At 29.3% G+C, this 25,876-nt stretch overlaps 1 protein-coding gene across 1 annotated transcript; it reads right to left on the reverse strand.

Annotated features, from left to right (window-relative positions):
• Window positions 1–25,059, reverse strand: LOC142334015 (uncharacterized). The gene is made up of 3 exons (XM_075381682.1): window positions 24,509–25,059; window positions 5,635–8,775; window positions 1–4,552 (listed from the first exon to the last, which is right to left on the reverse strand). Exons 2-3 carry the CDS (start codon window positions 8,680–8,682, stop codon window positions 1,397–1,399), a joined length of 6,204 nt encoding a protein of 2,067 aa, XP_075237797.1. The 5' UTR covers window positions 8,683–8,775; window positions 24,509–25,059; the 3' UTR covers window positions 1–1,396.
• Window positions 25,060–25,876: the final 817 nt, after the last annotated feature.

The following is a 25,876-nucleotide window of genomic DNA, read 5'->3' on the forward strand; positions in this document are numbered from 1 at the left end:
AATATATTTCTTTATTATAGGAAAAAAAACAAACAAAATTACAGTTGGTCTACACAGAAAAATGTTAATAATTCAACAAGTAAATGCAGTAGCAATAAATTTCCACTACATTTATAATCAGACCACCCTAATGTAATAAAAATATATTATAAAACAATTAAGAAACTTGTAGCTGTTATAAAAATATTTTTTGGTTGCAGAGTATAAAATAAATTCTATATATTAACGACAAAACATATTTTATTAACAAATATAAATAGCAAATTGAATCACTCAAGCTATTTTATCTACAAAACATTATTTCAAAATAGAGAATAATTCTAATTCACACCATTTGATCTCTTGAAGTAAGTTTACAGCTATCAAACCATTTTACATACACATAACATTTATGCTGCTTGATCCAACTGCATTATTACCTATTAAACAATATTTATTTTAATTGGCCACTAAACTAAATATTTCTTACTATAATTTCAATTATTATTAAAATCTCACTTAACATACTTTGATGAAATAAAATGACCCAAGGTACATTATAAATTCATGAAAATTACATTAGTTGAAAATTGAGATATTTTAACAAATCAGTCTGTAAATGTTAATTATATTTGTACAATTAGAAAGAATATCCCCTTTAATTCAGTTGTGTAGAAGTAAAATAACATTTTTATGCAAAAAACCCAGTGGTAATAATTTGAAAATGAAAAAGATATAATCAGCAAGTAACACAGGAAAGATATAATTATTAAAGAATGTTTCATTTTTACTTCATTGTATGAAGAATTGCGATCTCAAAAAATATAGGTTTTCAGATTCCAATTTGACCATAATGAATTCATTTTGACTAGTTTCAGTGTGGTTTCTGTACATATGTATGTATCTTGCATACTAGAAAACGATTAGCCATAGGATGTTGAAATTTCGGATTTAGGACCGTTGTAACATCTAGTTGTGTACCTCCCCTTTTGATTGCAATCGACTGGGCCAGAAATGTTAAAAAAGCCGAAAATCAAAAAACATTTATTTTTTCTAAACTGCAGTAATAAGCCCTCATTGAGAGCTTTTCAATGATATATCATAAGTGGTAGTTATTTTCATTGGTTCCAGAGTTATATCCAAATAAAATAGTAATGTTCCAGAGTTATATCCAAATAAAATAGTAATTAATGAAATATTTGGATCTTACAAGGTTTAATTGTATCAGACAAACTACCAGACACTCACTACTGAAGTGTATCAGACGCTTACCATTAATAATCAGACTACTTTTATTGTATCAGACTGAAGTATCTTACTGGCTAGTACTCATAAATCAAAGCATAAAAAAATTTCATACATCATGCATTACTCAAATGTACTCATAACATAATACAATAATTATTTCAAATACAAACTACAATGAAGCAAACAATAAATTAACAACATGCCTATCATACAAATATTTAGAAATACAATATAATATGTCATAATTAATAAAAACACATTCACATAATTGATCAAAATGTTCAACACTGCAATTATCAAATTCAGCTTCATATTTGTTAGGGTCATACGATTTAATAATTTTATTTGATACAATTAACCTCTCTAAAGCATTTATTAAATGTCTTTTACTTAAATCGATCTTACATTTCTTTATTTTCATAATAATTATATCGTAATAAATTGGAAATAGTTGTTTAATTTGCTCACTGTTATAAACACAAAAATTATCAGATTCTGATATTAGATTTATCTCATATTCAGATAATATACAACAAAATTTAAAAAATGATAAATTGTCTACAATATTTATAGATCGCATCTTATTTAATTCAACATTACAATCATTAATAAAATCAATATAATCTAATTTTACTCGAGAGTATCTATCCAACTCTTCAGGAAGAATTAAAAGTAAATGTTTTATTAATGGTAATATTGCGTTGTGATGAAAGATACTATTTTCCAATACAGGCTCACATGCCATTTCTCCATACTTATTTCTTGCTGTAACATCGGCATTACCATATATAATTAACATATTGATAACGTCTGGTAAAACAGCGAAATGAAGAGGTGTATTTGACTCAAAATCTGGCAATTTTGCATTGCAACCGTTTTCTAAAATTGCTTTGATCAATTTAAGTCTTCTTTTTGCATCTACAGCACATATTAATGATGTTTGATGGGCATCATCCAAACGGTTTATATCTAAACCGCTACAAAATAATATTTTTTCAACATAAATATCTGGGGCTTTTTTAAAAAAATTGTAAATCAGCGACATATCTTTCTGTAAAAAATCCTTATGATCAAAGATAAGCAAAAAAGCAAGTTCTACATGATAATCAAATAAATTATATAAAAATGAAGTATGACGACGTACATCGTTCTCATTAATATCTTCTTTACAATGTAAAAGTTCAATTATAATGTTAACATTACTATTACTCAGAGCATAAATTAAAGGTGTTTCACTACCATCAAGATTTGCCAAAGGTTTACAAACGCTTGCTCCATTATCTAACAATAAAAACAAAATTTCCTCATCATCATTATATATTTGTATAAATGCATAGTATAATGCTGTATGGCCATCTTTATCAATAGTATCTATATGGGCACCATTTTCAATTAATTTAGATACAATTTCTGTTTTAATACTTTTTTCACCAAATAATATGGTATACATTATTAGCGTTAAACCTTTATTATCACAAATATTTACATCAGCACCTTTCTGAATTACAAAACTCACATGTTCTTTATTATATTTAACATGTTCCAATATATACAATAAAAGTGTATTATCATTTTCATCATGAGGGTTTATATTCACACCATTATCAATAAGTATTTCTATTATTTCTTTAAACATTCGAGAATGAACAGCATGCTTTAAAGGTGTTAATCCATTATTATCGATTACATTCACATCAGCTCCATGTTCTATGAGTTTAATAATGACATCCATATCACACTCATACTTTATAGCATAAATTAGAGGTGAATATCCTTTGTTATCAGTCACATTAATATCGGCACCATTACATATGATATTAAAAATAATATTTTTATTCATACCTATTTCTAATGCATACATTAAAAACTGACCACATAAATCTTTCAAATTAACACTGTATCCATTTGGAATAATTTCGGCAATAAATTTATCATTGTTTTTCTTTACAACTTCTACACCGAACCAAAATTGATCATAACTATCACTTATTTTACTAAAATCAGCTCCTTTTTTAATAAGTAAATTAATTACATCTTGATCATTACAATAAATAACAGCATGACGTAAAATTGTTCTGCCAAATATATCTACTGCATTTACATCGGCTCCTCCATTAATCAATCCACCAATAATATTTTTACTGTTATTTTTAATTGCATACATTAAAGGTGTAACTCCATCAAAATCACATTTATTAACATTTGCACCTACATTTATCAATTTATTGATTATTTCTACTTTATAATTGTTATTTATTGCATATAATAATGGTGTTAATCCATGTTCATCAATCACATTAACATCTGCACCATTATCAATAAGTGCTGATATAATTTCCTTATCTCTATTAAGTTGCAAAGCAATTAACAATGGTTTAGCACAATCATTTTCATCATATTTCAATTCATTAACATCTGCACCGTTAAGAATGATTTCTGTAATACAATCAGCACAACAATTATTATTCAGTGCCAAATATAGAAGACGATTATATATTCCATTCATTGTATTTATAGTGAATCGATTATAATTAAGTACATCTAAAAATTGTTTAATTCTACTTGTTTTAGATATTACACTGATTAAAAATCTATCACCCAATGAATACTTTATACTGCTTTCATCAATATCAAGTCTACCCTTTATAAGTACTAACCACAAATTTTCATCTGCATTCCATGGTAATTTCATTAAAGGTGTTTCCCAAGAACAATTCTCAGCATTGATATCTGCACCGGAATCGATCAACAATTTAATAACTTCGATATCATCACCACTACAAAAATTAGTTACTGCTATATGTAATATTGAATTTCTATCATAGTCGCATGTTTCATTAACATCTGCACCCAACTCTAATATTTCTTTTACAAAATTTACGTTTCTTTTACTCTTTATTGATTGTAATAATGGTGAAACATGTCTTACATCTCTGTCGTTAATACTTCCACCTCTGTCAATCAATCGGCGTATCATTTTGATTTCCGTACCAAGCCTTATAGCAGCAGTAATAATTGATGGTAAATTATTGGAAATATCAAAAATATTTTTAACATCAAAATAATCTAATAAAATAATCAACATTTCTATACTTTTTGTCTTATAAAATGAATAATATGATTTAAAGTTTGTCATAATCCTTCTGATTTCATTCGTATTCCTTTCCAATATTTCAAAAACTTTATCGACATCATCACAAACAATCCCTTCAACAATATTATTGTAACACATCTTTACGTTATATCTTGATGGACCTGAGAACAACTTTAAGATAATTTTGAAACATCTTTTCTTCTGATTTGATTTTACAAGAGATATTTGATTCTGAAAAATAAAATTAAAAATATTTTTACTGTAAATTTTTGTGTAATAAAAATATGTTATGAATTAATTAAATTATTTATAAAATAATATAACTTTAGTAGCTGAAAAAAGAGACTTGCAGATCTCCTTTTCAAAGACAGAAATTATGACAAATAAATGCAACTGGAAAATTGAATCACAATGTACTATTTTGTCTAAAACATTATTAAAATCTGCTATTTTTAAAACATTATTTCCATTGTAAAATAATTCTAATTTGCAACATTTGATTTATCGAGGTAAGTTTATAACTATCAAACCGACTTACATGCACCACTAATAAGTGCTTGATCCAATCACCTTATTATCTATTAAGGATATATTCTTTCAAACTGGCTACTAAAGTAGATATTTCTTTCTACAATTTCAATAACTGTTAAAATTTCACTGAAAATACTTTGATACTTTCACTGAAAATGATCCAAGGTAGATTATAATTTCATGAAAATTATATTTGTTGAACATGCAGTTTTTCTTTAACAGATCAATGCATGCAAATATTAATTATAATTGTTAATTTTGTGGAATTATTCCCAAAAATGTAGTTGTTTACAGTTAACATAACATAATTATGAAGGAAACCCATTGGCAGTAATTTATGAAAATGAATAAAATATAATCAGTTAAAATGTAAACCAGGAAAGATAAAATGATTAAAGAAATTTTTTTTTAATTTATTTACTACAGAATATTTAATGTCTAACAATAAACAATTAGCAAAAATCTAACTTGTAAATTTAAAATGTAATACAAATATGTTGAAACTGTAACATCCATTACAAATAATATGTCATATACAAGAGGTGATCAAAGAAAATAAGAAGATATTTAACAAACAATTTAATAATGTTACAGAACGTAATGTTAACAAATCAGTAATTGTATCAGACTCACTAAATTTTAGCTATATCAAAATAGTAGCATCTTATTTTCCAGTTCTCAGAAATCAAAACCAAAAAAATAAATCTACAATATCAGGCATTACCGAAATTGTACTCATAACATAATAGTATAATTATTTCAAATCAAATCTATAATGAAGCAAGCAATAAATTAATAACATGTCTTTCATACAAATATTTAGTAATACAATACATAATGTCATAATTAAGAAAAACACATTCACATAATTGATCAGAATGTTCAAGACTACAATTATCCAATTCAGCTTCATATTTATTAGGATCATATGATTTAATGATTCTATTTGTTATAATTAATCTCTCTAAAGCATTTATTAATTGCCTTTTACTTAAATCGATCAAACATTTCTTTATTTTCATAATAATTATATCACAATAAATTGGAAATAGTTGTGTAATTCGCTGATCGTTATAAACACAAAAATTATCAGATTCTGATATTAGATTCATCTCATATTCAGATAATTTACAACAAAATTTAAAAAATGATAAATTATCTACTATATTTATAGATTGCATCTTATTTAATTCAACATTACAATCATTAATAAAATCAATATAATCTAATTTTACTTGAGAGTATCTAACCAACACTTCAGGAAGAATTAAAAGTAAATGTTTAATAAATGGTTTTACTGCAGTTCGATAAAGGGCACTTCTGTATTGTAATACACGGTCACATGTTATTTCTCCATAATTATTTCTTGCAGTAACATCAGCATTAGCATATATAATTAACATATTAATAACATCTTGTGAAACACCGAAATGAAGTGGTGTATTCAATTCAGAATCTGCCAATTTAGCATAACAATGTTTTTCTATAACCGCTGACATCAATTTAATTATACTTTTTTTAGTTGCCTCGTACATAAATTTTGTTCTATGGACATCACCCAAATCATTATCTAAATAACTATAAAATAATTTTTCAACATAAATCTCTGGAGCATTCGTAATAATATTGAAAATCAGTCGCTTATCATTCTTTACTAAATCTCTATGATCAGAGATAAGCAAAAAGGCAAGTTCAACATGAGAAGAAAATAATTTACATAAAAATGATGTATGATCTACAACATCATTCTCATTAATATCTTCTTTACAATATAAAAGTTCAATTACAATTTTAACACCTGTAAAATAATACTGAGCACAAATTAAAGGCGTCTCACTTTCACCAAGATTTGCCAAATATTTCCGAACACTTGCTCCATTATCTAATAGCAAAACCAGAATTTCCTCATTATCATAGTCCCTTTGAAAAAATGCATGGCATAAAGCTGTATGACCGTCTTTATCAATAGCATCTATATGGGCCCCATTTTCAATTAATGTAGATACAATTTCTGTTGCAATACTTTTTTCACCAAATAGTACAGCATACATTATTGGCGTTAAACCATTATTATCACAAATATTTACATCAGCACCTTTCTGAATCACAAAACTCACATGTTTTTTATTATATTTAACATGTTTTAATATATACAATAAAAGTGTATTATCATTTTCATTATGTGTGTTTACGTTCACACCATTATCAATAAGTATTTCTATTATTTCTTTAAACATTGGAGAATGAACAGCATGATTTAAAGCTGTTAATCCATTATTATCGATTACATTCACATCAGCTCCATGTTCTATGAGTTTAATAACGACACTGATGTCACACTCGTACTTTACAGCATAAATTAAAGGTGAATAACCTTTGTTATCAGTCGCATTAATATTTTTATTCATATTTAATTCTATTGCGTACATTAAAAATGTCAGACCAGATACATCTGTTATTTTATTCTCGTTTCTATTACTAATAAGTTCAGCAATAAATTTATCATTACTTTTCTTTACAACTTCTGTACCGAACCACAACTTATCGTAACAGTCATTTATTTTACTAAAATCTCCTTTTTTAATAAGTAAATTAATTACATCTTCATCATTACAATATGTAACAGCGTAACATAAACTTGTTCTGCCAAATATATCCATTGCATTTATATCGGCTTCTGCAGTAATCAATCTACCAATATTCCCACTATTGTTATTTTTAATTGCACACATTAAAGGTGTAACTCCATCAAAATCACACTTATTGACATCTGCTTCTGCATTTATCAATTTATTGATTATTTCTACGTTATAATTTTTATTTATCGCATATAATAATGGTGTTAATCCATGTTCATCAATGGCATTAACATCTGCACCATTATCAATAAGTGTTGATATAATTTCCTTATCTCTATTAAGCTTTAAAGCTATTAATAATGGTTTTATACAATTTGCACTTTCACCATTGTAAAAGTGTATAAATTTATTAATGAATTTCATTTCATTAACATCTGCACCATTACGTAGGATTATTGTAATACAATCAGCAGAACAATTATTATTCAGTGCCAAATATAGAAGACGATTACATATTTTATTCACTGTAACAGCAGCAAATTGATTATAATAAAGTATATCTAAAAACTGCTCAATTCTACTTGCTTTAGATACTATGTTAGTTAAGAAGGTATTGCTTAATGTATACTGTACTTTGTATTCATAGATATATAGTCTTCCCTTTATAAGCTCTAACCACAAATTTTCATCTGCATTCAATGGTAATTTCATTAAAGGTATTTCATTATGTAAATTCTCAGCATTGACATCTGCACCTGAATATATCAACAATTTAATAACTTCGATATCATCACCACTACAAAAATTACTTACTGCTACATGTAATATTGAATCTAAAACACCATAACATGTTTCATTAACATCTGCACCCATTTCTAATATTTCTTTTACGAAATTAACATCTCTTTTACTTTTTACAGATTGTAATAATGGTGAAACATGTGTTGCATCTGTATGTTTAATATTTCCACCTCTGTCAATCAATCGGTGAATCATTTTGATATCCATACCAATTCTTATAGCAGCAGTAATAATTGATGGTAAATTATTGGTAATATCAAAAATATTTTTAACATCAAAATAATCTAATAAAATTATGAAAATTTCTTTACTTTTTGTCTTATAAAATAAATAGTATAATTTAAAGTTTGTCATAATCCTTTTGATTTCATTCGTGTTCCTTTCCAATATTTCAACAACTTTATCAACATCATCACAAACAACCCCTTCAGCAATATTATTGTAACACATCTTTAGGTTATATCTTGATGGACCTGATAACAACTTTAAGATAATTTTGAAACATCTTTTCTTCTGATTTGATTTTACAAGAGATTTTGGATTCTGAAAAATAAAATTAAAAATATTTTTACTGTAATTTTTCATGTTTGATAAAAAATTTGTTATTATGAATTAATTAAATTATTTATGAAATAATATAACTTTAGTAGCTGAAAAAAAGTGACTTGCAGATCTCCTTTTCAAAGACATGAATGATGAAAAGTGCCAGTAAATATCCCCAACAAACAAAAAAAAACAGTATAGTAAATTTATTGTTACGGATGATTTTAAATATCTTGGGGAAATAATTACTGATGAGACCAAAAATTACAAATTAGAATAAACTTTAACACAAAATATTTACAATAAAAATAACCTTTATTATATATGCAAAATTAAGGCAGTGTAGATCATTCGTGAGAATAGTCATCTTGTATGGAATGGAATACAAACATAACTGGAATAGAGAATCTACACAAGTCAAAAAGAAGAATTTTAAGTAAGATCTACGGTTCAAGAAGAACAGAAGAAGACCACAGACTAAATTTAAATACATATCTATCTGATGAAATTAAATAGCTGGTAGTAACAGTAAGAAAACATCAACCAGATGAAACAGTCAAAGCACAACAATAAACTCTGTAATTATACAGATCAAGATGGCTATGTTAAACAAATGAAAGAAAAACTCAAAAAGTTCAACATTACCAAAAATGACTGTATTGAAATGAATTCAAAAAGAAAATTTTTGAATTAAAGGTTCCTTTGGGTGAAAAGAATAAACTGAGCAGAGAATGGAGGAAGAAAGAAGAGCTAAAACAGAATGAGGAACTAGAAGAAAAAGAGAAGGAACTACGAGGGTAAGTCAAATATTATCCGCAATTTAGTTATATTTTTGTTTATGTTGGTAGTACTGTCTTGTTGCATAGATGATGCATGCGTGGTTTAATTGTTGTTATGTCTGTGCAGGTTTGATGCTGCTAGGTTAGTTCCATTATCGTTACCCTGCTATTAACCATGGCTGCTTCGCTTAATGTTTGCACCAAAGAAGAGCGATGTTCAGTGATCCGTCTTTTGTGGTCGGAAGGTGAATCAGGGACCGAAATTCATCGAAGACTTTCGGTACAGCACGGGAACAGTGTGTTGCCACAATGAAGAGTATACGAATGGATTTGAAAAATTCAAAAATGGTGGCACATTATGCACGACGAAGGAGCCGTGCGACCATTTACTGCTACAAATGAAGAAAACATTGAGCGTGCACGTGACATGGTTTTCTTAGACAGACAAGTAACTATTGATGAAGTGGCACATCATCTGCAAATTAGTCACAGTTCTGCCTGTGAAATCATCTACAACAGACTTGGGTTTCATAAAGCCTGTGCAAGATGGGTCCAAAAACAACTCACACAGTCGAATAAATAAACGCGCTTGGACATCTGCCAAAAACATTTGGATCGGTATGGTAAAAAAAGGGACATCTTATTAGACAGAATTATCACCAGTGACGAAACATGGATCCATCATTACGAGCCCGAGATTAAAAGGCAGAGTATAGAATGGAAACATTCAAATTCGCCCTGCAAAATAGTTCAAGACACAACCGTCCACAGGAAAACTGATGCTTACGATTTTTGGGACTCACAAGGCCCAGTACTAGAACATAAAGGTGCACAACAATAAACAGTGCGCGTTACAGTGGGATGCTTATTGCCAAGCTGAAGCCTGCAATTCACAGCAAACGCTGAGGACTGCTGTTGAAAGGTGTTGTGTTGTTGCAAATTAATGTCCGTCCACACTGCTGAAACGCTCCAGAAACTCTACTTTGAAGTACTGGCTCATTCTTCGTGTAGTCCTGATCTTGCTACTTCTGACTACCACTTCTGGTCCACTCACAGGGGCATTAAGGGGGCATCGATTTACCTCAGATGAAACAGTGAAAAAAGCGGTGCATTCCTGGTTCGCATCTCAAAAGAAAACCTTCTTTTATGAGGGCATCAGGAAGCTTGTGCAACGATGGACCAAGTGTGTTGAAATGCAAGGGGGCTATGTTGAAAAGTGATGTACATGTAAGTTTCCTATTTGTATTGCAATCAAATTTATAACTACACTGCGGATAATAATTAACTTACCCTCGTACATGAAATGATATTTGCATGGTGGTACTTGAAGGCCTATCCAGAGAAAAAAAATATATATATAATTTTAAGTGATTTTATATTCAGAAAACCAATTGCATATTTGTAGATACAATTTATCTTCTATTATAAAAGGTGAGTATACTTTTTGTGGAAGAAATATTTAGCCAATTTTAAACACAAGGAAAATATAATAATTTAATAACATTTTATTCAATAAATACTAACTTTCACGCTTTTGGAAAGTTTGGAATTTCTATTTAACACGTAAATAAATTTGATAGTTATATTGAAAAAATAGGGTATGTTTAATAAACTCAAAACTAGAGGGAGCTGTTTAAAGTTCTTCATAGCTTTTCAAGTTTATGAGGTCCCACTAGTGTTAAAATTAAAATATCACCTGCTATAAAAAATGTCAAATATTAACCCTCTCTTCTAACTGCTAATGTTAACAGAAAATGCCACCCGCATTCAATACAAGCAATTGTTTCACGTATGTCATATCTGAAGCTTAATAACATTTGACTGGATAAACAGATTTTGATAAAATTTGGTCATAATGTAACATTTTTTCATCTATCCTTTTATATATCTCATTTTCTTCGATAAAATATATCTATGAGTTGATAATTTAAAATGAAAAATAATGTTCCATGATAATTTACCCAACTATTCGCACATATCTAAATGTATATGCAGTGAAATATTAAACAGACTGCTCTGAGATGGTACACTCAAAATATATTTGACAAGATATATCCTTTTTTTCCTGTTTTGCCTCCAGGAATCACCGTCGGGTATTACTTCAGAGTATGATATGTATGAGCGCAATCTTCTACAGTCCCCGGTCGACCATTTCTGTGATGTGTGATTAATTGAGATCCAACCACCAAAGAACACCGATATCCAGGAAGTAGTATTCAAACTCATAGCCTGGGCAACACTTACACCACAATGACAAGCACTCATTTAATTGATGTCAGAAGAGTTGTTGATGTTTTTGCAATATTGACCAAAAAATTCAGAATATATAACTGCAGATTTCAATCAAAACCAGAAAATATGAACAATATAATTTTGGTAGTTTGTGTTTTACATAATTTTATAAAAAAAGTACAGTGGAGTTACAGACAAGTTCTAAAACTAACATATAAAAACAATCATCTCACCCACAAAAGTAACTAAAAACGTTTGCCGAGTAGAAATTCATCAAGAGATGCTTTTTGTTTAAGAAAAAACAAAAAATAATCTATAAATCTAATCGGATTGTAATATAGATCATATTAATATAAGATACATAAATATATTTTTTACAAAAAAAAAAGTTTCTTTTTCAATGTCTCTTTTGGTTATGGAGAAAAGTACCTTTAAAGGTACGACAGTGAACTTAAGAAGCCAATTCCACTCTTAGTGCCACACAACTGGACCTGTACCTACTTCCAGTAACCTGACTAAAACCATAAAATAAAAAATCTAACTGAAACATTAGTAACTTTGAAATTTTAAAATGTATCTTCTAAACTGAAAATTGCAAGTATTAGATCCAGCGTTAAAGACTACGTTTACAAATTTTTTTTATAAAAAAAAAATTATGTATATTCTATTAGGGTAAAAGTTAAGATATATTCATGTAAGAATTTATAAAATAAAATAATTATTATTCATATATTAATAAAATATTTAAACTATTATACTTTATCTCCTGTTTAGCTTCTGGGAATGTTTAGCCTCCGTTCAGTTATTACTTCAGAGGATGATATGTATGAGTATAAGTGAAGTATAGTCTTGTACAGTCTCAGTTCGACCATTCTTGAGATGGGTGGTTAATTGAAACCCAACCACCAAAGAACACCGGTATCCAAAATCTAGTATTCAAATCCATATAAAAGTAAGTGCCTTTACTAGGACTTGAACGTTATAACTCTCGACTTCCAAACCAGCTAATTTGGAAAGACACTTTCACGACTAGACCAATCCAGTTGGTTAAACTGTTATACTTATCCAGAAGGGTTCCAGATGTAAAGGGAGATAAAACACAAACAGATCTCTCCATTTTCTTTATTTTTATTCCATTACATTTTTTTTTAATAAAAACTAATATCTTGAGAACGAATAAAACATATTTAATGAATTTCTGTGAGAATATACTCAACAACTACAAAATTTTTGCTCTATTTATTATACAATTAGTGAGGAAAGAAAATTATTAAAGAAATTAAGACTAATTTAGTAATAATTTTGTTTGGATATCTTCAGATTGTAATGACAGATTTTTATGAAATTTTATACAATGATTTCTTAATATGGTTAATTTAATTTTGGTTACAATTGATCAAGGGGATAGGGAGATATCTGCTATTATAGACTCTTTATAAGAAAATATAACTCTACGAATAATTTTTATACATGCATATTTACTTAAATGAAATTGCATTTAAGTAATAATCTTCGTCAAGGGTGTTGCATAACTTTTATGTGTCTATGACAGATTCTCTAAACCTGAGCAGAGTTCAAAAAAATTTCTCTGACCACTTCATAAATCTATTAAAGATGCATTTGGAATAAATGAGGTATTTTTTTTCTCTAAATGAATTAACAGTGAAGTAATGAGTCCAAAAGCTACATAAATTAATGCACTTTTTTTGTCAAATTGATATAGCCTTTTAAACACAACAAACAGAAAACCTAATCTTATATAATCTAATGTAACTGTGAATGGACAGACTTTATACATCACTTATTTTGGAAATGGATCATCCACTCTAAATAAGTCAAATGCAAGGTGAATGAAAGAAGATGAGGAATAAAATAATTTTCTCTCGCTTTCTTAACGGAGGGAAATAAAAACAAGTAGTGAAAAAGCAACCCAAAGAAGCATTCCTTGAACATCAGATACATGGCAAAAAAAAGAATATATTAGGGTTTTTTTTTAACTACCAGGATCACTTTTAGGTACGTTTTCCAGCAGTAGATGCCATTACTATAGTCTGGAAGCTGTATAGTATGAAATTCTATAGTAGTGAATACTAATGAACCAACAGAAACAAGACATAAAAGAAATAATGAAAACACACACACACACTTTTGTGCCAAATCTGGTTTCTGTTTTCCAACTCCTGGTGGAAAGGAATGGAAAGTTATTTATTTGGAGCTTGTGAATACGTTGTCAGATTATAAGAAAGACGATATGGTCAAGTATATTAAAAGACCAATGACATGGACACAAGAACGCAGAAATACAATCATAAGAAATGACAATGGAGGAGGAAGTAATAATTGCGATAACAAAATCAAAGAGAGATATGACACATTTGCAAAGAAATGGTTAATACAGCTCCTCCATGGAGATTTGTATACAAAACAATAATAACGCATACAATGACAGACAGGGAGAACGCAGCTGTGTGTTCTTCATTGGTCGATTATTTTCTGAAGAATCTCTTCATCTTTCAATATACATAACAATGCGAAGTGTATTGGGCTTATTAATCTTGGAGGTTTGTTTATTCTTGTTGTTTCAAAATTCTGTTTAATATATAGTCTTCCGATCTGTGGTATATCGATTTTGTAAACTGGAATAATTCTATTCTTTGATTTACTTGTATTTCTTCGTTTTTGTCTATGTTGATGGTTATGGGTGTTGCAGTTATTATGTATATTGGTGATCTTTTTATTCCTTCTTTATCCCTATGTTTTATGTCTGTTTTTATTGTTTTTCCTTCTAGTAGTAGTTTCCATGTTCCCACGTACACAGGTACTATTATCGGTTCCTCGAATAGTGGTTCTGTTGCGTTGAGTAATTGGTCTAAGTGGAATCTGCTGTTGTCCCTTTCTCTTGGGATTTCTTCCGGTAGAGTAGGTCCCATTAAATTGTCTATAATTAAATTGTCTATAGTGATTTTACCGCGTTTGTCTTTCCATGTAGTACTAATCCATTTATTTTCTTGTAATGTTTGTTTTTATTATCTCAATCCAGGCGAATATGTCTTCGGGATCTATATTGCTTTGTTTTAACATATATTCTAACCATTTGTTTTAATATATACACCGAAACATAAGTTATTTAATAAATCAATGAACTCCATGTCATTTCTTTGTCTCAGGTTTATTGATAGCTCTCAAAATGAAAACTGACGTCACAAATTTATTTCTGCTTCACACCAAGGGGGTTGAACAAAACACCAATGGCCTTTGAGTGAAGACATTATATCACCAAAATGTAAAACATTAACTCTAACTGAATAACTTATCATTATTAATCAGACAGAAAATAAATTAATTAAAAAAAAAATGGATCTGATATCAAAATGCACTAAAAGGAAGAAACAATTTCATCCAAATATTTATTCCTTGGAACTTTTTTGAATCGGCACCAAAATACAACATCATACTTATGTAGTACTCTAGTGGACTTACAGATGATGTACCAGTATACAAAAAGACGTAATATTCGCAAACTGAAATGCAATCTAAGTACATAAATATGAATTCCACTGATATAATATCAGCATTGGTTTTTATGAAGTTTACGTGTGTAGAACAACTTTATATTATATCTACAAATTAATTTTGTAGAAGCAGGTGCCAATATTATTCACAAAAATAATTAAGTATTTGGAAGAAATTATTTTTTGCTTTCTTTAACATTTTGATGGCGATTCAATTTTTTTTTTTAATAATTTATTTTTACACTTCATCTGAAATAATAACACTGAGAAACATAATTTTTGTTTCCTAACATACAATACATGATTTTAATCTGCTTTTTGACGCTGAAAACAAATATGAACTCAGAATCTTTTTTATCACCCACCATTTTTGAAAAATTTTTAAATTTTAATTAAAGGTCTTTTTTCATTTTTAATGTATGAATAAGTTTTCAATGTGATGAGTTTACCGTAAAATCAAATAGAAAAAACATTACACCTTTCATTAAAAAAGCATATCATTTGTACTTTCGGTGTAAAATTGGTGATCAAGATAATACGTGGGCTCCTCATTTGTATGCACTAATTGCTCTGTATATTTAAGAGGATGGCTGAAAGGTACATGAAAGACTTTGCCATTTGGTGTACCGATGGTTTGGCGTGAGCCGAAGGATCACGTAACCGATTGTTACTTTTGTTTAACAAGTGACTGGCATTTCTAAAAAATCTGAATATACTGTAAAATATCCTTCACTGCAATCTGCAATTAGGCTGTACCTCACAGTGAAATTATTCCAGTTCCTGAGCCACCTGTGAATGTATGTTTCGAAAGCAGCGATGAAGAATCAGGCAGTACTGAAAAAAGACAACAATGATTTTGACTTTTGAATTATCTTCCATTAAGCCATGTCATATCTCACAAGGTGAATTAAATAACTTGGTTAGGGATTTAAATTTACCAAGAAATCAAACTTAACTGTTAGGATCAAGACTGCAAGGTTGGAATTTAATACAAAAATTTCAGGCTTTCGAAGGCGACAAAAAGAACTTTCTCAGTACTTTATTGATGAAAATAATTTGGTTTATTGGACAAATACTAATGAGCTAATGTTGCACTTAGGACAAGTTCATATACCTGAGGACTGGCACCTTTTCATAGATTCGTCCAAGTACAGTTTAAACACTACACGGTTCTACTACACAACGGCAACAAATATCCTTCGATACCAATCGATTATGGTTTTAATTTGAAAGAGACATACAATGTGATGAAAGACGTCCTTGAAAAAATAAATTATAAAAAACATAGCTGGATCATATGTGATGATTTGAAAGTTATAGCTATTTTGTTAGGCATGCAGTTAGGCTATACTAAGTACATATGTTTTCTTTGCGAATGGGACAGCCGAGCTACAGATAAATTTATGTTATCAAAGAGTAGAAGAAACGAGACAACTTAACTCCAAATGGGAAAAATATTATTCATGAGTCCTTAGTTGAACCCAAAAAATACTTTTACCTCCTCTCCATATCAGGCTAGAACTAATGAAAAATATTGTAAAAGCAATGAAGAAAGACAGTCCCAGATTTTTGTTCATCAGATAGGTTTCTGAATGTAAGTGAAGGAAAAATTACAGAAAAATATTTGTTAGTACTCAAATAAGAGAGTTGGTCAAAGATGATGTATTTAACTCTATGTTAAATGATGTAGACAATGCAGCTTGGGCTTCATTAAAAGACGTTTGCAAAAGTTTTCTCAGCAAACAAAAATCCAACAATTACCACGATATTGTTAATCAACTTCTTACTTCATACAGAGCTATGGGATGTAATATGTCTTTGAAAATACATTTCCTCCACTCACATCTGGATTTTTTCCCGGACAACCTCGGAGACATAAGTGACAAACACAGTGAAACTTTCCACCAAATGAAATACTAACATGCTAGCCGCTTACTGTGGACATTAATTCAGGATGTGCCTGAGGCTATTTATAAAGGAAAAGCACCAGAGAAACCATTCTAACACAAGGATGGCCGTGTAAAATTATAAATTTTAAAGATTTCAATTATATATTTTCTTTTTTTAAGATTTATGTAAAACTAAGGGTGATAAGAAAATTGTTACAGATTTGTAATGTACGCAAAAAAGCAATTCAAAAAATGGTATTCACACTTAGGCAAAAAAAAAATTTTTAATGTTTCTCTATCAGTGTAACCAATGCCAGGAAAGTATAACAACTTTGTGGTCAGCTTTTTCTATTTACATACCAAAATGGTTATTTTTTTAATATGTATCATTTCAGTAATTTATTTTTATTAACAGATATTAGAAATAACTAAAAACAACTAACTTACACTAATCGTAAAATCATATTTGGATGTTTATATAAACATTACTAAGTTATTGTCTTGATAAATAGTTACTTCCTTTTATCGCTTCTTACTCAGCATATAGTTATCATATGTGTGTTTCTAACCATGCAATACTGGTTCAAAACACACAAATTCATTTTAAAAAATATATAAATATGTGAAAATAAAGTTTATATAAGATCACCATATTACTTATTTTAAATAACATATAATTAGTACTAATTTCAAAACTTTTTTTTTGTCTTCAGTCATTTGACTGGTTTGATGCAGCTCTCCAAGATTCCCTATCTAGTGCTAGTCGTTTCATTTCAGTATACCCTCTACATCCTACATCCCTAACAATTTGTTTTACATATTCCAAACGTGGCCTGCCTACAAAATTTTTCCCCTCTACCTGTCCCTCCAACATTAAAGCGACTATTCCAGGATGCCTTAGTATGTGGCCTATAAGTCTGTCTCTTCTTTTAACTATATTTTTCCAAATGCTTCTTTTCCAAATTCAGTGGTCCATCTCAATTTCAAAACACTGAATTCAAATTTTTATAATTCTGGCTTTTGGATCACCTGTTCTCGGTTCGATCCCCTGCATAATCTAACATTTTATATATGTAATTTTCCTCAATAGTATACAAGTAAGTACCATCATGTATGAGTCATAATTTAAAAAGAAAAATTATTATATATTTACAGTCAATTCAAATTGAGGCATGACCAAAATAACTGAATGGTAACTCAATTATTGGTGTAATTAACAAAAGCCCCATATATTGGGCTTTTACAATGATTTTTTATTCAAACACAAAATCCTCACAATACCCATGATAATTTAGTCAACTATTCGCACACATATATATATATATATATATATATATGCAGTGTTATATTAAGGATGGTCACTAATATATTTGATGAGACTGCAACTGTTAAAAAATTAACAATATATAACCACTGATTTCAATCCGAAAATATGGACAATGTAGTTTTGACAATTTGTGTTATAATTTTATACAAAATTATAGTGGCATTACAGGCAAGTTCTAAAAACTAATTCAAGTAATAATACCATGACAAAAGTAACTAAAAACATTTCTATTGATGGGAAGAAATTAATCACAAGATGTTTTTCATTTAAGAAATAATATTAAAAGTAAATAAATTAATAATCTTTAATCTCATTGAAACATAATATAGATCATGTTAGTATAAGATTAATCATATAAGGCATTAGTATAAGGTAAACTACATATGTATTTAAAGTTCATATAAATTATTTAAATACAAATAAATGAATTAATGTTAAGTTAAATGCATGAAATATTATAAATTACTACAAAATATATCACAATTCAGATGCCACTACTGAAAATTATTTCGTGCTCATATTTATAAACATGGGGAACAGAATGCAGACGTCATTTTTTGTAATTGGTATTATTAGAAAATTCATTAGTAACATTGCAATATCAGAATCAACATAGTAATATTGTCTCTGTAAAAAATCTTTAAATTTTTTTTATTGTAAATAAATTAATCCTATAAATCTTAATTGGCCTAAATAAGTTACTATTATTTTTGACTGTATATTAATATTTTCATTATGTATGTTTACATTAACACCACATAATTTCTATTGTATACATTAAAAATGTTTGACCAAATACATCTCTTATTTTATGCTCGTTTCTAGTACTAATAAGTTCAGCAATACATTTATCATCACTTTTCTTTACAACTTCTATACCAAACCAAAACTGATTGTAACCATCACTTACTTTATTAAAATTAGCTCCTTTATTAATAAGTAAATTATTACATTTTCATCATTAAAATACATCGATCTGGCAACGCTGTGTCTACCAGTCTGTTCATCCCTTCCACATGCTCAGTACGAGTTTCTACTTCATTCAGCCAACACATTATTTTTGACAGCGACATCAGTGAAGTTGCGTTTTTGTTGTGCGTTACGAAAATGGAGCATCGGAATTTAGAAAAACTTTGTGCAATCAAGTTTTGTGTTAAACTTGGGGAATCCGTGAATGTGACCTTTGAAAAGTTGAAACTACGGGGAACATTGCTTATTAAAAGCACAAGTTTTCCACTGGCACAAATCATTTTTTGGAAGGCCAAGAACACGTTGAAGATCAACCTCGCTCAGGGAGACCTTCAATTTCAAAATCTGACGTAAACATTGAGCGTGTGAGGGTACTTGTGAGATCAGACCGTCGTTTAACAATAAGGATGATGAGTGAACAGTTAAACTTAAACGCTTTCACTGTACATAAAATGTTTACAGACGATTTGGACATGCGAAAGGTTTGTGCGAAATTGGTGCCGAAAAACCTCACAACAGAACAGAAGGGATCAAAAAAACGTGTGCGTTGTTCTTGAGAGGATTTACAATGACCAAGAATTCTTCATCATGTGATCAAGGTGATGAATCCTAGATATTTGAGTACGATCCTGAAACAAAGTGGCAAAGTGAAGAGTGGCACACTCCGTCATCTCCTTGACCGAAAAAATGTAGAATGAGCAAATCAAAGATCAAAACCATGCTGATTTGCTTTTTTGACAGTAGGGGTATCGTGCATATAGAATTTGTTCCTCCAGGACAAACTGTCAACCAAGTGTTTTACAAAGGTGTCCTTGAAAGGCTCAGGAAAAGAGTGATTCGCGTGAGACCAGACATTGCAGACAAGTGGATGCTTCATCATGGCAATGCCCCGTGTTACACGGCCATTTCTATCCCAGAATTTTTTACCTCAAAATGCATTCCTACAGTTCCTCAACCCCCCCTATTCACCTGATTTGAGTCCTTGTGAGTTTTTCCTTTTTCCGAAATTGAAACGCGTCTTAAAAGGACGTCATTTTGGTAAATGACATCATTGATGGTAAATTATTGGTAATATCATAAATATTTTTAAAATCAAAATAATTTAAAAAAATTATCAACATTTCTTTACTTTTTGTATTATAAAATAAATAATTAAAAATTTGTCATTATCCTTCTGATTTCATTTGCATTCCTTTTCAATATTTCAACAACTTTATTGACATCCATCAACAATTCCTTAAAAAATATTATCGTAACACTGCTTTAATATTTTTTTGGTAACTTTTGAAACATATTTACTTGTAATTTGATTTTACCCAAGTTTTTGAAGATGAAAAATGAAATTAAAAATATATTTGGTGTAAATTTATTCTGTGTATGATTTAACATGAAAGATCTTTTATTATGAAATATTTGAATTATTTCCATTTTAAAGTTCTCATAGCTTTCCTAGATCCCAATAGTGTAAAACTTGAAATAACATGTTCTATATAAAATTGAAAATATTAACCACTTATACTAACTGTTGGCATTAACAGAAAATTCCAGCCAACGTTCTACAGATTTCAGACGGAATTGCCTCATTATATTTAACATGTTTAGCTTACATTTTTTTTTTTTTTTGACTTGCGAATTAATTCACCACAGAAACTTGTACATAGGAATAGCAAAAAAGAAATTTGTAGCGTAAGAAAAATGCCATGCTTGACCAGATTCAACCCAGGACCTCTCGATGAAAGACAAAGATGCTACTACTACACCATGTAGTATTTTCATGCTACATGAAAATTTTACTCCTTTTATAATTTGTGTATCGAATGTTACAAGAAATGTTCAATTAAAGAGACAAATGAGAACGGTGGAAAAATTATTTAACAGAATAAACTTAATTAGCTGACATTTGAGTTTGCACCCCTGACATAAAGATATCAGCTGTTTGAAAAGCTTTCTATTACTATAACTTATTTTGTTCATCTCAAAATGTCAGCTCCAATTGATACTTGTACTGTGGAAGAATAGCATACTGTGATAAATTTTTATTTTTTGAAGGGATAAAACCAGTTGAAATTCACTCGTGATTGTTAAAACAGTATGTTAAAAAGTGTATCAGATTTTCATTAAGTGGGATCAAAATTCATCAGCTACAAAATTCATAATTTTCCTCATTCAAAATTTTTCTTTGGAACTTACATCCATGTATTTATCATTTCCTAAATCATAAATTTCTGGATGTTGCTCAACTATCTGTTCATTATTAATGCTTATTAATATTTATAAATAATAGTATTTTGGATGTATTAAATAAATAAATAAAATAGTAGACAATAATAAAAAGATACTTAAAAATCTATTTACTTCCCGACATTTAAAAATAATAATTACACTAGCACACAATATTACTGCAGTGAAAACCGAAAAATATCATTGACAAGTAATTCTATTTTCACTGTCAGTGAAAATTAGTTAATTAATTTTAAGCATTCTATGACAGCATCTTATATTCCACAACAATCTGGAGTAGCTGAGGGAGAAAACAGGATCATTTGTGAGATGTCAAGATCCTGGTTGCAATTTACACTCCACGTACCAAAATCACTAAGGGATGAAGCACGAAGCAGTCCTTTCTGATACAAATACATTAAATAGAACAGCACCTACAAAAGTGAAGAGAGGGGCTTCTGTTGAGTTGTTTCTGAAAAGGGAAGTGAATATAAATCATCTGAGAATTTTTGGAACTGATGTTTTGCTTGGATTCTGAACCAGAAAAGAGGAAAATTTGATGCAAAATCATGAAAGTATATACAGATAGATACTCTATGACTGCAAAAGATACTTTTATGTACAAGCTCTTTATGATACTTTTATATATAACCACAATAGAGCTTGCGATTATAGAGTTTATTTTCCAGATACATAAAAAGTTGTCTGCAGGAATGTTAATTTCAGACCAGAAACATAACAAGAATCTAAAACTCATTATTTTTGTTATGTACCGAGTAAACACCTTACTGAAAAACTCAAGGATCTAGAACACAAGTCGATTCCTGAAGAAGAATCAACAGATGAAAATTTGATTCCTCATACGTAAGTTAACAGATAAAATGAGGGCAGATATCATTTAATTAAGCGGGGAATAATAAAGAAACCCAGCTATCAAGAGGAGTATTTTTTTTGTCTCCATCTAACAAATTTAAATTATCAGAGGCTCTGCAGAGTGACAGAGCTTCTGAATGGAAGAAAGCAATAGATGAAGAAATAAATTCTCATCAGAATCATTCAAACATGGCAGCTTGAGAAGCCTCCAGATTGTGGAGTGGTGGATAACCAGTGGATGTATTTTGTCATGACCAATTCGAATGTCATCATTTTGTATAAAGCAAGACTAGTTGCTAAGAACTGTACTATAAGGATACAAGTTTCTATATTAGTATAAGGATATTTCAACATCTAGGCATTTTAACACTTTCAGTCTTACCTCCCAATTAAAAGACAGTCAGGGCATTTTTAGCTTACTCATTGCAAAAAGAATGGAACATAATACTGTTTGATGTGGACTTCTTTCCTCAATTGACAACTACACAAGAATGTGTGATCATGCGAAGATGTAAAGGATATGAGATGGAACACAAAAAGTGTGCAAACTATGAAAAAGTTTGTATGGCCTTAAACAAGCTTCAAAGTGTTGGCATAAGTGCCTAACAACTTCTTTTAGCAATGTGCTCTAGAAGAAAGCAAGACATATCCTTGCATGTATCATTTTAAAGATATTATGGTGATTTTCATGTTGGATAATTTTTATTGGTTCTTTTTCAAAGATCATGAGACTAATTATAAAGTTAAATTCTTGATTTGAATTAAAATGACATGAGGTGGAAGATTATCTTGGAATAAAGATTACTGTAACGGAAAAATTTATAGATATGGACCAGTCAGTATATGCAAAAATAATTCTACAAAAATTTGGGTTTAGTATTGTAAACCTTTATTTTTACCACTTGAACCTGCTTGGAAACCTGGAAACTATCCACTAATCTCCAGAGGTTAGTGAACAATGAAGGGAAATGGTTGAAGGCTTAAATAATTTAGCTTCAGGCACAATACCACACTTAAGTTTTGCCTTGAATATTCCATCTAGAGCACAGAGTAAAGGCCCATTTTAATAGGGTAAAAATAATTTTCAGAATGTGAAAACTATACCTGAAGATAGCACTGCATACTAAAACAACCAGTGGACAAATTGAGGCAAACAGTGATGCCAATTATGTTGATGACAAAGTTGCACAAAGATCGACTATTGAACTCTCCTTACATACTGTGGTAAACCAGTTGTGTGGAAAAGTAAATTGCAGAAATGTGTATCACATTCCTCTATGATGGCTGAGTATGTTACCACAATAGAAGCAACAAAACTGTTGGTTTGGCTTGACATCCCTGACATCAAGGAAGTTGGTGCACTTGATGTCAATTCAAAGCCAACTTAATATAATCAATGCCATTAAACTTACAATAACTGATGTTCAATAATAAATCAAAACTAGGTACCATTATGTAAGGAAGCTGGTGAAAGAAGTTAGCTACATTTTATCTAAAAAAAACAAGCAGCAGATATATTCATAAAAGGACTATCACCTACTTAAAGGAAGGAAGACTCTATGGACATGAAAATTTATTGTGATATATATAAACTTTGGAGAGCTTGAATTATGAACATTGGGTGGGGAGCATCAAGTGTTAATATTTACATACAAACTTCATATGTTTCAAATATTATTTACAACTCTTATTTTTACGAGATACTATTTCATTTTCCAGTAAAAAAATTACTATTTAGTGACTACTACTAATAATAATGTGACCACATATGACGAAATCTTTTAATAACACGTTGCTTAAATAAATGATTTTTCAACGAACTGAATTTTACATCACAGAATAAGATTCACACTACAGTGTTATAAACACAAAAAAAATCACACTTACATTCCATTAATCTATATTAAAAGAGTATAAAACTTACTTACTTACTTTGTCACATAAACAAATGAGAACCCAAGGAATAAATAATACGACAATAACACACAGCTCCTTCCCTCACAACCCTAACGGACAAATGTAAGGCTTTAAACAGTTGATTAATGTTGCCAACACATGTGATTTTATACTTCGTACGATATCTTGTTAAAAGGTTGGAAGGAAAGATTTATATATATGTAAAATATTGCACAACAGTTTTAATAAATAATTTTTCATTCAATGAACATTTAAAGTGAACATTTAAACATTTAAAGTTCATTCAATGAACATTTAAACATACTGCAAATATTTTACGAAATTACAGTTTAGATTCGTATCTGGTTGAATACATGTGATCGGCGGTAACGTATTCAACGAGCTCCTCGGCGACGTCAAGTTTTGGAACTCTGTTCAAGCAAAAATGTAGTTTGTAGAATTTCGAAAATTTTGTATGTTATAAATAAAGGCCTATACCGTGTGTACATGTTTGATTTTTTTAAAAACATCATTCTTACTTCTGAAAACAGGTGGCCTCCGTTTAATCAGAAGGTACCGGAATTAGATTTTATATTAATTCATAATTATCTTTTAATTATTAGGTATTTTTATTTTACAGGTTACTATCGATAAAGGCATCATCAAGGGAAGTACCAAGAAAAATTATATTTGTAACTTGTCAGAGTTTTTTTTATCAAAGTTCTGATTTAAAAATACATTTAAATATTCATACTAAGGAGAAAAATTATATATGTAACTTCTGTCAAAAGATTTTTAACTGTTATTCTAATTTAAAGGTGCATATTAATTTACACACCAAAGAGAAAAATTATATTTGTAACCTTTGTCAAAAGTCATTTAATCATAAATACAATTTAAAGAGACATACAAAGGGGAAATTACATTTGTAACTTTCGTCAGATGTTTTTTAATCAAAGTTCTACTATCAAATCACATTTGTATTCATACAAAAGAGAAAAATTATGTTCAAAATTTCTACCGAAAGGTTTTAATAATATTTCTAGTTTAAAGATTCATATTTTACACACCAAAAAGAAAGTTATATATGTAATTTAACGATACATTTACCTCATTTTTGTATTTGTTACAACTTAATGCGAGGAGGTTTCTTTCTTATACTTTTCAAGCAAGGTGATTTTTTAAAAAATAATAAAAATGAAATTGTTAAATATATAATTTATATATATTTATTGAGTTAAAAAAAAGTCCGTAAATAAGTACTAGAAATTAATAAATATATTTAATTTTTTGCAATTTGTGGTAACGTTCTAAATCATCTTGATTTGGATAAACACTGTGTGTAAACTGAACATCATGTAAACTATGATCATTAGACACTTTTTTCATTACCTTATACATGAT

The sequence above is a fragment of the Lycorma delicatula genome, chromosome 13 (assembly GCF_047948215.1).
Source record: "Lycorma delicatula isolate Av1 chromosome 13, ASM4794821v1, whole genome shotgun sequence".
In the NCBI taxonomy this organism is placed as follows: Eukaryota; Metazoa; Arthropoda; class Insecta; order Hemiptera; family Fulgoridae; genus Lycorma; species Lycorma delicatula.